At 37.4% G+C, this 1,475-nt stretch overlaps 1 protein-coding gene across 1 annotated transcript in view; it reads right to left on the bottom strand.

Annotated features, from left to right (window-relative positions):
* Positions 1-1,475, bottom strand: part of ADGB (androglobin) — a 110,680-nt gene that overhangs the window by 73,195 nt on the left and 36,010 nt on the right. The window contains exons 8-9 of the mRNA XM_004674136.1: positions 774-952; positions 660-731 (exon numbers count right to left, since the gene is read on the bottom strand). Of these exons, the coding sequence (XP_004674193.1) occupies positions 660-731; positions 774-952 (251 nt within the window). The remainder of the gene's footprint in view (positions 1-659; positions 732-773; positions 953-1,475) is intronic.

Below are 1,475 nucleotides of genomic sequence, written 5' to 3'. Positions count from 1 at the left end.
ATACATATATATATATATATATATATATATATATATATATAAAGAGAGAGATGAGTATAGTATGCAGGTCTTTATTAAACTGTGTTATTGCCAATAAAAGAAACGTGTTGCTCTAAAGAAACGTGTCGCTCTACTGCCACTTTATCCCAACAGTCTGGCCAGCCCCTCTTGGAATAAAATCAGCAGATGAGCTGTAGTGGAGATAATTTTCTTTTAGTTTTGTAAACATTTACCACATCTATTCTAAATCACCATGAGAATCTTTATCTTCCCCTTTCCAATAAATTATCAGCAAAACATATTCTAATCTGTGTCTGCTTCCCATTTCTCGAAAAAAACTACCAGGACTGGTTTTCATTCCACTCTGCATGTAATATACAAGAAGCATGTTATGTAATGAAATTTTAATATTTCTTCCTATAATAACACTACCCTGATGCAGCATTTTCAATATGTATAACTTTAATTTCTACCTCTATTACACGGATTAATAATATAACCTAAGGAGTTCTAAAACCTTAGAAAGATCCTACTATATGGATGTTTCCACAAGAATTACTAAATCATTATAATCAAGAAGTATTGTATTTAACAGTGAGAATAGGCATCATATGCAATATTCATATTTAATGACATGGTGATAAAAAAAAATGTCTTACCCTTGGGAATTTTGTCACTCTTCTCAGGAACTTTTAGTGTTGTGAATGAACTTTCAGGTTTGGATTCTTTGCCTTCTTTTCCATCTTTAAGTTCTTTGCCATTTTTCACTTCTTTTCCTTCTTTAACTTCTTTTCCATCCTTCACATCTTTGCTATCCTTCACTTCCTTCCCTGGTTCCTTTACTTTGGTTTCCATCACTGTAATTTTGCTTTCAGAACTGTATTCTTCTGCCAGCTTAAACTCAGGTAATATCTCTTTTAAGAGCTCCCAAACTCTGTCTGTGTATGTTGGGCTTAGATGAAAGACATTGATATTAATTTCAACTATTAGGCTTTTTCATTTCACACCAAGAAATTAATACAATAAAAAAAATCAATGTACTATTCTGTATACAAGACTAATTTACTAATTTCAATAGTAACTTCAAATTGTTGTTAAAAACGCCATTGTGGGCAACTCTCTGGTGGTGCAATGGGTTAAAGCCACCAGAGGCTGGCTGCAGCCACTGCAGCATGAGTCTGATACCTGGCCAGGGAGTTGACCCACATGGTGCAGCAGACCTCTCCTGTCCTGCCTGCTGCTCCCCTCAACAGCGTACTTTGTCAGTCTGCATGTTCTGCTCCCCACTCTGTCTCTGATGAATCCTCTCGCTGCCCCTTCACCTCTGGCCCGTCCCTCAGTTCTGTATGCATAAATAAATCTTTTTAAAAATGTGCATTCATTGGCCCTCCCTGGTGGCGCAGCGGGTTAAAGCACAGCACTGAGAATCTAAAGCCGCTTCCGCATGAGTTCGATTCCCGCCTGCCCCGGAGGTG

The sequence above is a fragment of the Condylura cristata genome, unplaced genomic scaffold (genome assembly GCF_000260355.1).
Source record: "Condylura cristata isolate star-nosed mole 26May11 unplaced genomic scaffold, ConCri1.0 scaffold00001, whole genome shotgun sequence".
Taxonomy (NCBI): Eukaryota; Metazoa; Chordata; class Mammalia; order Eulipotyphla; family Talpidae; genus Condylura; species Condylura cristata.
The sequence above is the reverse complement of the archived record's forward strand: the minus strand, read 5'-3'. Positions and strand labels throughout refer to the sequence as shown.